The 12,635-nt window shown below is 44.7% G+C and overlaps 1 protein-coding gene across 3 annotated transcripts in view; it reads left to right on the plus strand.

The window, feature by feature from the left end:
* Glis3 (GLIS family zinc finger 3) overlaps positions 1–7,627 on the plus strand; it is a 426,372-nt gene extending 418,745 nt beyond the window's left edge. For all 3 annotated transcript variants that reach the window (XM_052187691.1, XM_052187699.1, XM_052187709.1), the window contains 2 exons: positions 2,503–2,685; positions 3,460–7,627. In XM_052187691.1, the coding sequence (XP_052043651.1) occupies positions 2,503–2,685; positions 3,460–3,596 (320 nt within the window). In that variant the 3' untranslated portion in view covers positions 3,597–7,627. The remainder of the gene's footprint in view (positions 1–2,502; positions 2,686–3,459) is intronic.
* Positions 7,628–12,635: the final 5,008 nt, after the last annotated feature.

A 12,635-nucleotide genomic window follows, 5' to 3' on the forward strand; every position in this document is an offset into this window, starting at 1 on the left:
CAAATTCATCTTATGTTTAAGAACTATATTTCCATGGCAAAGTGATTTTACTTATAATTTTATCTATTTTGAAAATACATATACAATTATATTATTAAAGTTTGGAGAACATAATTATATGCTATATAAATACTAACTTCCGTAACTTTTGTAATGCCTCCGTGTGATGCCGTCACTACCATTAACACTATTTTACAAGTTAAAAGGTATAGACCAAGACTGTGCAGTTGGTATCTCTTTCTGTGAGGATTGAACCCAGGCAGTTTTCACCAGTCATCACATCTGGGCATGACTAGAACAAAAAAGACAACCAGTGATAAAGTGTTTTGCTCTCTCCAGCCTTTGCTTAGACTTTCACAAGCAGATCTTTCATAACATACTCAGCTTTCCTTTTTGCCTTTTCAAAACGAGATGACATTGGGTGGTGTGGTTCGGATGCCCGGTGAGCAGTGTCCCAAGGGCTCTTCATTCTGCTCCCAGGGCGGTGCAGTGGTCTGTGTTCTGCCAGTCCCAGATGCTTGGCCATTTGGCCTCTGGTGTTGTTGTCATTCATGTGGTAATGACCATCTTGGCAAAACAAGTACTTCAGCATAGTCTTCAGGATTACTTCTAGGTCCCTAGATCCGAGAGATTAAACTAGAAGTACTTCCAGTTGGAGATAGTCAGGCGCTTGCCTGAGGATCTGGAAAATGGTATCTACTTTTACCAATGCCTACAGAATTAAGCAGAGTACCTTCTTCTTCAGTCACACGTCAGTCCCAAGGGGAAGTCTTTGCCAGTAGAATACATAGATCATGAAATGTTACTGTTATTTTAATGTCCGTTTCTTGGCTAGCTTAGATTTAACTTCCTTCACTCTAGTCAGTTGTTTGAGAATGATCTGTTCGGGTCTCTGCCTATCTTGTTTAAAAGCGTGCAAAAGCCACTGGGAGTCAAAAACAGAAGTCACTACCTGTGTTCCTCTCTGCTTCGAGGTGGAATTTCCATGGACATATTCTAAGCTGTGATGATGAGTTACCTTCCCCAAACCTCACATGAATATGTTCTTTGGATTCTACACATAGTGAGTGTCCATGTATAAAGGGCAGGGCTTTAGTAGGGGTGTGCCCTGAGCGTAAATCTGTGTTTTGTCTCTGTCTTATATCCTAAGCCCCTAGCTCTGTGTCTTACCGGGCAGCAGCGGTCGAGTGCATTTTAAGTAATATTCACAGCAACTATAGAGCTGGCCAAGGCAAGCCAAGCATTTGCTGAGTAGCTTAAGGTTCCAGATGAGCAGAGAAGTGTGTATCTATACCAGCCCATGTGTACCCAGAAGAGTGTATCTGTACCAGGCCACGTGTACCCACTTCCTGTGGTTTGAAGTGAGCTAGGAAGAACCAGACAGCACCACCTTTCTCCAGGGAGGGGGTCTCAACTGAAGCTTTCTAGTCATAAGAAAAGGTGCCTCTAATGGTGGAAAACACCAGCCTTCCAAAGTCATGTGAGCTTGTTCTATGTTCTCCACTACCCAGTGTCTCCAGAAGGAACTGTAAGGCATTTCCTGTACAAATCTCCTCGCCTTCCTCATTGAAAACAGAATCATATCAATAATGACAGACATTTCTGTAGCACTTTAAAACATCACAAGCGAGCCTCCTTATCCGGTAACTCAGTCAGTGTTCACAATAGCCTGGCGCAGACAGTGACATTCACACTTTACAGCTGAGGAAACATGCTATGCTAAGCAGCTTCGGAAAGCAGCAGCGCCCCAGCCCCTCCGTCAGAGGAGTGTGGAATGAAGACTGCATTATTACATTTTTTTAAAGCCTATCACACGCTCAGGAAATAATGCATTGGTACACACATCGTGAAGCAAAGAGAGAAAGGGAAAAGGGAAGGAATTGGGGAGGATGTAGAGAATCCTGGAGAAGGAGCACGTGGGGATGCGAGCCAAGTAGCACTGACTAAGTGCAGACGTGAAGGGGGCGATGGAGCGCCGTTACCACAAGGTTGGTAGGAGTTTCAAGGATTGAGATGTCTCTCCTCATTTCTTCCCTTCCAGTTTCCCCTTTCTCTGCAAGGAGCAGCAACAGTAACAGTGAAATAGGTTCCAGTACATCCAGATGTGGCAGACCATGAGCCTATGTAAAACCATGAGGAGGTTGGAAAGTGTCAGAGGCATGCATGGATAGATAGGTCTATGTTAGGTTTTGTCTGTTTGTATTTATGGTGGGGATGGCTGAGGGCATTCTATGGGGCCTTGTCAACCATGAGGATTGACCGAAGTGTAGCATAAAGGAAGTTAAGATTCATGCACCTCCTAGTGGGAGGGGCTAAGATGAGAGCATATCTTCCGAAAATGGTCAGAAGCCAGCAAGCCTTGAATGCAGCTCATCCGAGCACACACCTAGATAGAAGACTCTTCATGTACTGTAAGATGCAAAGGAATTTTAAGGTGGTGTTCTCCCTGGGTAGAAATGGTTTCTGCCCTGAAATAGCTAATCACCGTGTTTATATTTTCAGGATTTTATGGCCAGCTGCAGACATTCTGCCCCCCGCATTATCCTGATTCCCAAAGAACTGTGCCTCCCAGCAGCTCCTGCAGTATGGTGCCTTCCTTTGAGGACTGCCTGGTCCCCACGTCCATGGGTCAAGCCGGTTTTGATGTTTTCCACAGAGCATTCTCAACACACTCAGGCATCACAGGTGGGTGACTGTGACAGCCAATGAGAGGGGACGCTGGCTGCTTTTCCTGTGTCTGTCAGGGGCAGTATGGAATCTGCTTGAGCTGAGCCTGAGATGCGCCCCATCTTTGCCTCCCTCCCTGACTCTCAGCCTGCAGTGCACAGCATCCCTGCCCTAGGCTGCAGGCGCACCTCCCAGTCAGCCTCCCAGTGTGCCTTCTCATCTTTGTCATTCTGCCCTTTGGCCTTGCTAACCCAAGTGATGAGTTAGACCACTTTCTTGCTACAGTAACTGAATGGTGTGCAGTCTCTTCAACCCTCAAGCTTTCTTCCCCGCACAGCATCGAGGCTCATATGACTTCCTAGTCAGGTTCTCCACGCACCTGCACGTTTCTCCTCTACATATTTACCCTCACCCTGGCGTAAACTCGCTCTCCTGACCCCACACGTCCCTCCTTTGCCTTCTCTCTGTTTCCTTCTTTGGGAATATTCTTTCCTTCCTTTACTGTCTGTGAATCCCATTCTCTCCCATGCCTCTGCTCTCCCCGTTCTCAGGTCACCCTTGTTTCTCCCTAAAACACTTACTTCTGCGAAGAGCATATTTTGTGTTAAGGCACACACTCGAGCCCCTTCCATGCAAGCTAGCCTCTCCTCCCATGCTGCTCCCCTATTCGGCCTAAGCCACGGTTCTTCCTCCTTAGCTCCCAGCAGCATCTTGGAGGCAGCATGGCTGCCCTGACTAGCCTCTGAGGCTGCCGAGTGCCGGAACTGACTGCCTGCATTCTTTCTTTTCCAGTGTACGATTTGCCTTCAGCTTCCTCGAGCCTCTTTGGGGAATCTCTTCGCAGTGGCCCTGAAGATGCCACGTTCTTGCAGCTCAGTGCTGTGGACCGCTGTCCGAGCCAGCTCTCCTCTGTGTATACCGAAGGCTGAAAGCCCCCGGGCTTGTCCTGCGCACTTGGGACCTCTGAGTAACTCACCACCTCCTATTTTCATATTCTCACAAGCCGTGTGAAGAACGTCAACCAAATCCGTGGAGCCAGTAGGGTTGCTAGGACTGCGGCAGGCAGGACTGGATGGTCAGATCTGGCTTTTCAGAGATGCTTGCACCGCTTCCCTCAATGTGCTGGGCCAGGTGACCAGCAGGAATTTCTTCTCAAAGGGAATTTAGAGTCTCACTTTTAAGGTTACTTCCAGGCTGTCGGCTCGCAAAAGACACCAATGAATATGCACAAGAATGGGATGACCCTTACTAAAGACTCTCAGAGGAGAGGACAGCTAGGTACCAGAGGCAAATGTGTGTCCTTGCCCATGTTTTTGTGGCTGAGGGATGCACAGCCATTGAACAGTGGGGGAAATCCGTGTCCAAAGCATGGTGTGCCTTGGACTCTGCAACTCCTGGCTTTACCATTTGTCTTACATGCTAACTAGCTGCTTCTCGGTTGCTTTTCCAATGGCAAGATAAGGTTTTATATTCGGTAACCTTCTTTGTTTTTGAACTTTAAAGACTTGGTATTTACATCTACTTTTAAAGGAAAAATATTTAAAGGTTTATTCTTTTGATAGACGTCATTACCATTTTAATCAGCCCCAGGTACATGTATTTTATCACAGCTGTAGCTCTTCCTGGCCTAGTTTTGCAGTTTAGTAAAGGTTATCTGAGGGAAACAGACTAGTTAACACACACACACACACACACACACCTGCCTCCAGAATTATTGCAAGAACCCTCATATGCTGAGTATAGGGTATGCACACCTATAATCCCAGCCCTTGGAAGGTACTCTTGAGTTTGAAGCTACCCTGGTCTACACAGTGAGTTCCAGTGCAGTCAGGGCTAGAAAGCAAAACCCTGTCTCAAGAAAAATACCTCTCATCTGTGATAGCTTAGTGGTTCCTCCTTGGAAGCCTTTTCATTTGAAGGGTGCATGCACGACCTTTGCTCTCTTGCTCTACCTGGGACAAAACAGGACTCATAGAGTCAAGTGGGTGGGTTCGTGCAGAAAGCCAAACGCAAGGCACCTCTTGTCCAGTCCTTCTGTGTGGCTCTGCCCAGTTCCTTACAGTGATCCAATCATCTGCCTGTCTTCTATTCTGTTTTGCCCACTATTTATACATTCTCCCTCCCTTTTACCTGACTATGGTCAGACATGCTGACTCTCCACCAAATTTTATCAAACTTTATCAGGTTCAAAGAAGACAGTGCTTTGGAACTCTGCTTCAGAGGCCTGGAGTTCTTCACAGGATAAAGCTGTGATAAGCCTAAACAAGACATCATTTTCTAGTGACATTTTTAGGAAAAAAAAAAAAAACACTTTAAAAGGCCCTGTGTCCTCAGGAAAAGGATACACAAATCAGCCAGACTCCATATAATAACCTGGTCAGTTCCAGCATTCTGGGTCACTCACATTTTAGAATTTTTTTTCTCCTTAAAAAGATTGTTTTAAATAGAACTAAAGCAAAATTCTTCATGAAACTGGGCTCAGGATCACTTTCAATAAGACAGTTAAACAGCTCAGTGCTGGATGTGGGTCCTGAGACTGCTCATGTCCTCATGGACAGGCTCTGAGCCTGGCTCCGAATCAGAAGAGTTCCACCTCATACCCTGCTTCATTTTAACATGGCACTGAATACTAAATGGGACAGATGAAGAACCAAGAGTGGGTTCTGTTTTCTTTTCTTCTTTTCTTTCTTTCTTTTTTTACAGTACATTGGTTGGTCTCGTGTTGCCATATTCTTGGGGACATTGTGCAAGCTTCTAAGTCACAAAACTGCAAATTCTCTCTGTTACTCAGAGCTTTTAGGAAGGAATGGTGTTTGGCTTCCTTCGTAGGTGAGCTCTGAAGCTGCTAGAAACTACTGTGCTCCAGAGCTCCTGTGGTGTCACACTTGGTCAAAGCACGAACACACACACTCCAGACACTGGCTTATTTGATAGCAGCCCTCGTCTGAGCTCTGTCACCCTCTAGAAAGAAAAGAGACCCCACTCTCAAGAGAAGCGTCTATCCATTCTTAAAGCTTCTACACGACGCTCCAAGCACGTTTCATTAGGATAATGAGGAAGGGACAGATGAGAGGCACTGTGGTCTTACAGCCCATCTCTTCTACTCTGCCTTATGGATGTGTATAGAAAGGATTGAACCACAGACCCTGCATGACATCTCTCCCTGCAGTGAAGGCCTGGGAGCCACCCATGGTGGCTTTCCATGTGACACCGCCTCTCCGAGTCCTCTAAGTAGGAAGGATCCTTGGAGAACCTGGTGTCATGAGGGTCTTCTTCTGGTTCAGACCTCTAGGCTAGCCCCAAATCCAGCCCCAGAGGGACGTTCTTACTCTCACAAAGCATGAGCAGAGGTAGGCCCCACGCGGCCCCTCAAAGCCTCTCCAGAGTATTGACGATAGCCACTGGTCTGGGGACAGGGCCTAGAGTCATGACACATACTGGCTCCCTCACATTGTACAGACAGTCTGTCCTTAGGTTCCAGAATTTCTCTTCAGCTCGAAATGTGTTCTTTGCCTTCCCAGTTGCATCTGTGTTTTGAAACAATGAAAACAGAGCTTGAAAAACATAACTTCCCCTCCATTCCTAGGCATTTTAATCCTGATGGGTAGCCATTTTCATAAACATCCAAATGGGAATTATTAATTCCGCTTTTAAAAACAAAAACACAAGCAATAATAAAAAACAAGTGCTGTTGAAAACACACACAACACAAAGCCAATTATTTTATTCCATTAAAAAAAAAAAGGTCAGTATGACTAGAGACCTATACCTTCATCCATTGTCTTAACTCCCTAAAGGAACTACTTCTAAGTGTCACTTGCAATTTACCCTCTGATCAGCACTTAAATGTCATTTAACTATTCCCTGACCCTGTGAGATACGGTCCCTTACACGGGTCTCCACCACGTGGTCCAGGTGATTAAGTGGAAAACAAGGTATTTGGTAGACCTCACCAGAAAGTCTCCTGACAAGAGTGTTGGTTACGTTCAGTGTCCTCAAGTGGCCATCTGCCAAATGCACTAGTTCACTAATGCAAGCTTAGGACAGGGCTAACCCTGTTACAGAGCTCACGTCCCCTTCCCATCCCCTTATTGCCTGGAAGTATTGACAAAGTTCAGTTTTATTATTAGGTGTTTGATTTCATTTGACTGTTTAGATAAATGTTGCTATTACCATGAATAAAGTAACAGAGACAGAGAAAACTAAACTCACATGTTCAAATGAAGAGATTTATTTTGAACAGACAGAGAAGCGTCCTCTGTAATGTTGCTGACATAAGGCACTTTGGGGGGAAAAAGTGGAAATATGTTTTCCATAAATCACATAGGCCCTTGTACATTGTTCTGCACACTCAAGTAGAGAAATGAGCTGTGTATATCATACTGGATATGGGGCCAGTTTGACGGTAGGGGCACATGTGGTGCTTATTGTCATAAATCTTTTAAGGAATTAGGTACACTTTTTTCTATTAATATGTATAGTTTTACGATTTGTCACAGTTATGTTTCATATAATCATAAGTTATTTTGTCTTGTTTTATGAAGTCCTTTTTTTTAATGTCAAAAGTAAAATGAAGGGATTGTATACTTGGCACAGAATAAAACTGGAAATAGAGGGTGCCCCTCCCGCCTGAAGCGCTCCTTCAGCCCGCCGGTTTAAAACACAATGGTAACCAGCGTTGTTTGTTTGTTTGTCTTATTGTTCTGTTCTGTTCTGTCACCAGCCTCCTCTGTATTGGGGATGGTGATTATAATTAAAAGCAGATGGGGGGAGGGGTCCAAGGCCAGCTTTAAAACGCCGCATTGCTTTGGGCCAGAACTGAAGCCTGGATTTAATTATAGATATGAGGACGAAATGGCAGTAAAAATGAATGTCTCCCTGAATCCTTTACATGTTGGGAGTGTCCATAAATAAAACATGAAGTTTTATTTCATCACATTTAATTAAAGCTTTTATACATGTTTTATTGGTTATTCTATTAATCCACATCACAAACAGGATAAATGTGTGCGAGGGCTGGGGGGGGGGGTTATTTGTGCTTTTTTTTCAGTGGAGTGCAGCTACCTCACGCTTCAGCAATGCCTCTGGTGCTCGCCACCCCAGGTGCAGGGCTTTCAGTGTGCTGGCGGAGGGAGTGGCAGGTTTTCAGGTCCATTTTCATAAAACTCTTTAGAGAAAGACACAGCACCAAGGATCCAGATCAGGACCCTGGTGCCCCTCGGGGACAATGGTGGCTGCCCTGGTGTCCTGCTCTTAGGAGAATACCCAGAATCTTGCTATACTTTGCCTCCTCTACACCAGTAGTTCTCAGCCTGTGGGGCGATACCTTGCATATCCAACATTTATGATTCATAACAGCAGACTTACAGTTATGAAGTAGCATTGAAATACGTTTATGGTTGGTGGGTCACTAGAACATGAACTGTATTAAAGGAATACATTAGGAAGGTTGAGAACCCCTGATCAATACCCATTGCATCAGAAATGATGGTCAATATGGTTTAACACCACCAGCATAGTAGTCAAGCAAAGGAACATAATAAGAGTCACCATATCAGCAGAGGGCTGAGACCTGTCTGCGGTCCAAACAAACACTCAGGAGGCAAAGTCATGGTTGTGAATTTGGAGCCATCCTGGGCCGCACAGTTAGACCCTGTCTTAAAATCAAAAGGAAATGTTCCTTCCAAAAAGCATTTGTACAGAGAGCCTACTTGCTCTCCACCTTTTTATGACTTAAGATGATTTTAAGGGAAGCTAGACAACGGCTGGGGACCTTGTTGGGTTCCTTAAGGTCAGAGAGCAAGCATGTGACAAGATGAAAGAACTCCTCGGCTTCCCTAAACAACAGCTGCTGTGGATGGGACTTGTCCCAACCCCCAAGAGAACAGTTTGGCAGTAGGAGAGAGCTGGTGACACGTAGATCCCATGTGCTAGCAATACCATTCCTCTGCCAAGAGTCTGAGGTCAAGGCTATCTCAGATGCAAATGTCCATAACGGTATTATTCACAATTGTCCCAAACTCGAAATGACCAAATCACCCACTAATAGTGAAATGAACCAATGAGCCTTGCCTGAATGACACGATGAATGATACTCTACAAGGGTTGGGACAGGACCAAAGCCACACACAGAAGCCTCCCAAACTTGATTATGAAAAACACAAAATGACCACACACTCAAGATGGCTTTATTTATAATAGCTGCTTTAAAGCAAACAAAACTTAATTCAGTTATGTAGTTTAGGTGGTAGTGCATGCTTCAAAGAACAGCAAGGAGAATACCACTGAGAAGCCCTGACTCTGGGAAGGGCTTTTGGGACACAGAGCTGCTTGGGGACAATGCTTCATCTCTGCCCAAGTGCTAGGTACCCAGGTGTTTGCTTTATAATTATTTTACTCTGCATGTATATTTTACAGTCTTTACTTCAGATAACGGTAAACACCAAGCCTTTCATCCCCGACTCCTGGGGTCTGTAAACTGCTTCTGCCAAGAACTGGGTAGTATATATTTTATATGCGGAGGGCTACCTGGTCTCTCTCACCTACGCTCCAACTATAGTTCAAAGCAGCTGTGACAAGGCTCAGATGCACAGGTGTGGTTGTGTTCCCATGAAACTTTATTGCTGGATGCAAATCTGAAACATCCCCTCATTTTTAGACTGTATCATTAATGAAAAACAGTCCAACCATTTCAAAGGTTTGCTTTTTTTTTTACACTCATTGTACAAAAAAAAAAAAGAGAGAGAGAGAGAGAGGAAGGACAGGAAGGGGGGGAACTAGCAAGCAGCAGCAGCTCCTGTGGGCCACAGTGTACTGACTCTTCTCAACTGAGAGAGGATCTCCAGCCCTTCCCATAAATATCCAAAGAAAGCTGCAGCTCCGTCCTCTGGTGCCTAGGGTCCTGTTCGTAGAGGGAATCCAAAAGTTCTATTGATTGAGCTTTTTTTTTGTTTAGATCTTGGGTTCTGCTCCCCGGGGAAACATGAATGCTGAGAGCCGGGGTGCCTTTCGACTTTATCTCTGGATTTAACATTTTTAATAAAAAGAAACTGGGCAGACAGAAATCTGTGAGAACTGGAAAATGAGCGCCCATTCTTTCCAAGCTAACCAAATATTTGCTGGATCTTGGCAGCCATAGCCAACCTTTCTCCTCTGAAATGCTGGAAGGTTGTAAGTAATGGATGCCTTCATTTTTTCTCAGGCCACAGTGCTTATGAGAAACTGGAACTGCCTCAAAACCTGCAGGGGAAAGAGCAATAGGTGCCTGGGAGGGAGGGAGGTGAAGCCCCACTCCCACCCCCTACCCCTGTGGGAGAAAGCGTGCTCCAAACAAGACCCCGCCTTCCATCAATAGGAAGCAATGGTAGCCCAGCCAGGTAATTACTGACTGTTGGGGAGCTCCAGGTAGACTGAGGTATGACTTCCTCACCACCACCCATCCCCCACTTCTGCCCCCAAAGGCCTCTGTTTTCCCACAATGCCTAGCTCCCGAACTCCAGAACATAATGCCAATTTGCAGTACATTTACACAGGAAAATGTGAACCTTTCTCCTTGTATCTCTAGCCTGTGGCAAAACTGGTACTTTATAAAACTATGGATTTTCTCCAATCCAGAGTCCTTTGCTTGCTTAATAGTAAATCCTCATTAGCGGGCCTTCTCGCTAGCTTCAGATAGTTTTGTGTGCTTAACTTTGTGGATGATATGGTGTTGAGAGCAAAATATTTGGTATTTGGGGGCAAAATAGCTTTTATTGTTGAATGAGAAACATAACCAGAATAAAGCCTGAAAGAACTGGGAGTTGGCTCATTTCATGCAGGAGGAAACAGGTTATTTCCTCTCAGTTGTTCTTGTGTTCATTCATTCTTACGTGCAACATTTATTGTATATCAACTGTATGTAAAATAAAATGAGGTGACTCATCTTCAAAGAACTAGAGATTACAAGACTCAACCATAGAAAGCACCACCCAGGATTGTTTTTAATGTACATTTTATGGGACCAGGATGACCAGGACTGATGGCTGCAGTCGATTCGATGCCCTGGATGCACACGGTAGAAAGAAGAGGAGACTCCAGAGTTGCCACCAGACCTCCACAGGCACAGTGTGGCCCTCCCCAACACAAGCAAATTCACTAAATAATATGAAATTAATCTTTCAAGTAATAGGTAAAATGCACATTTTAGAAGTATCAAATATATAGGGCAGAGCTGAGGGGGAAATTCTAGCAAGAAGGGGGCACCCAAATGTTAATAAAGGTCTTCAGGTGGTTGCTTGTGCAGGTACAGTTGACTGCCTTTGATAGAGTGGATGCTGAGTATTTCAAAGAAACTATGGGAAGCACACAGAAGGGGGGCCCCCTAGTCCCTGTCTAGAGAAAGAAGAGATGGAGTCAGAATTGCCTGTGAGAAATAGGGGTGTAGGAACTAATCATGAAGGGTGGATAGCCCTTCAGTTGGCAAGGGAAGTCGCTCAAGGAATGGAGATAGCTCCTTCTCTGCTCAGAGTGATCATTCCATGACTGCCAGCCCAGAGCTACAGCCCTTTCCACACAGGCCTGCTGGACTCAGGGCACTGGCTGCCCTATCAGCAACAGGTGGCAGGTTCCCATTTACTTAACATAGCCGGGTCACTATGGAATTACTTTGGAGAAGATAGACCAAGGTCACTTTGACCTGTCATCAGGACCACTCAAAGCCTTCACCACACTAAATGTTCACTGGGACTCACCAAGGGAAGATCTGAACAGCACATCTTATAAACCAAGAAAGCAACTCCCCCCTAACCCCACCCAACCACCCAGAAAGCAGTTTGTAAGTACTATGGAAACAGTCTAGTGCTTCCTTTAAAAAGTCCAACTTGTCATTCAAAAAGACTGAAAGCAGAGACTCAGATGCAGCCATGCACAGCATAGGATAGTCTGTAGGATCAACAGTGGGTCTCACGCCCAAAGGACATCCCATGAGGTTCAAGTGAAACTCACAGCCTCCTATTTTCTAGTGTGCTGTGGCCAGCTGAGGCCATTCGTGCAAGAGTAACCCACATGTTTGTGGCGGTGCTAATGTAAGGAGACCAATCAAATAAAAGCATCGCACATACTATGCTAATACAAATTATACTTGATAATGAGGGACTGATTTGTTTATTTATGTATTTGCTATATTCCTATTATTTTAGAGTGGATGCTTTATACTTATTTTAAATTTGACTATAAATCTGTTGATGCTCTGGCACTGGTCTCATTAAACGTATGTATGTCCCAACTGCATCCCGAGGCCATGTGGAGTGACTGACCTTTACCATCTAGATCTGTGTAAATGCATTCTGTTAAATGCTGGCACACAGAAAAATTCACCTAACCACAGTTCTCAGAGCATATCATTGTCATTACTGGTGCATGACTGTATTTGTACTAATGTTCATTGTAGCTTTACCCAAAAAAATAAGAAAGGTAAAATCAATGAAAACACCTAGCAACAGATAGATAAATGAAGCGTGTTATAGACATACAATGGAATACCGTCCAGCCTTAAAATGGAAGGAAATTAGGATACATGCTAAACTGTGGTCCCAACTCAAAGATGTTATGCTAAGTGAAATTATTCAGACACAAAAGGATGTCTCTTATGGGAGGCACCTGGCGTAGTCTTCCTGTGAGAGAGGGAGGGTAATGCAGAGCTACTACTCAATATGTGCAAACTTTGTATTTCAGAAGATAAAGATGTTCTGTGGGTGGATAATGTACGGTGCACAGTGTTTCGAATGTGTACCTGCTGAACTATGTACTTAAAGTGCTAAATTGATGTTACGTTCATCTTACCACTTGAATGCAATGATAGTGTAGGCAGAACCCTTCTTTGGATGCCAGCAGACAATAAAATTGTAAAAGCACCTTGTTTGGCCAGTGTTCTTGGGATGCTCTTTGGAAAATCCCCCACTCAGGGAGTGGGCAAGAGTTGAGTCCAGGGG

This window comes from Apodemus sylvaticus, chromosome 1, assembly GCF_947179515.1.
Source record: "Apodemus sylvaticus chromosome 1, mApoSyl1.1, whole genome shotgun sequence".
Taxonomy (NCBI): domain Eukaryota; kingdom Metazoa; phylum Chordata; class Mammalia; order Rodentia; family Muridae; genus Apodemus; species Apodemus sylvaticus.